This window comes from Eimeria mitis, genomic scaffold, assembly GCF_000499745.2.
Source record: "Eimeria mitis Houghton genomic scaffold, Emh_scaff3841, whole genome shotgun sequence".
Lineage (NCBI taxonomy): Eukaryota > Apicomplexa > Conoidasida > Eucoccidiorida > Eimeriidae > Eimeria > Eimeria mitis.
Genome location: NW_013572175.1, coordinates 4,348 through 4,757, shown reverse-complemented (window position 1 = coordinate 4,757; position 410 = coordinate 4,348). Strand labels below are relative to the sequence as shown.

The following is a 410-nucleotide window of genomic DNA, read 5'->3' as shown; positions in this document are numbered from 1 at the left end:
CTTTAGGGTCCCTAGAGAGCTGCTGCAGCAGCTGCGGCCCCCTGCTGCTGCTGCTGCTGCTGCTGCTGCAACAGATGCTGCAGTGACGCCGTATGTTGCTGCTGCAGCTTCTCACTTTGTAGACAAAGCAGCAGACACGGTGGTGCCGAAGACAGCAGCAACAGCAGCAGCAGCAGCAGCAGAAACAGCAGCAGCAACAACAGCAGCAAGAGAAGCAGCATGGAGGGAGGCTCAAGAGGGAGGAACAGCTGAAGATGTCGCCGCCGCTGCTGCTGCTGCTGCTGCTGCTGCTGCTGCTGCTGCTGCTGAGGGGACCCCACACAGCTACGATCTGTGGGGCGACGTCAGCCGCATGGTGTCGCAGCTAATAGAAGAAGAGGAGGAGACAGCAGCAGCAGAGCAGCAGCAAA

At 59.8% G+C, this 410-nt stretch overlaps 1 protein-coding gene across 1 annotated transcript in view; it reads left to right on the top strand.

The window, feature by feature from the left end:
- Nucleotides 1-410, top strand: part of EMH_0070090 (uncharacterized protein) — a gene marked incomplete at both ends in the record, with an annotated part of 1,737 nt that overhangs the window by 1,214 nt on the left and 113 nt on the right. The window contains one exon of the mRNA XM_013498939.1: nucleotides 3-410. Coding sequence (XP_013354393.1) covers nucleotides 3-410 — 408 coding nt within the window. The remainder of the gene's footprint in view (nucleotides 1-2) is intronic.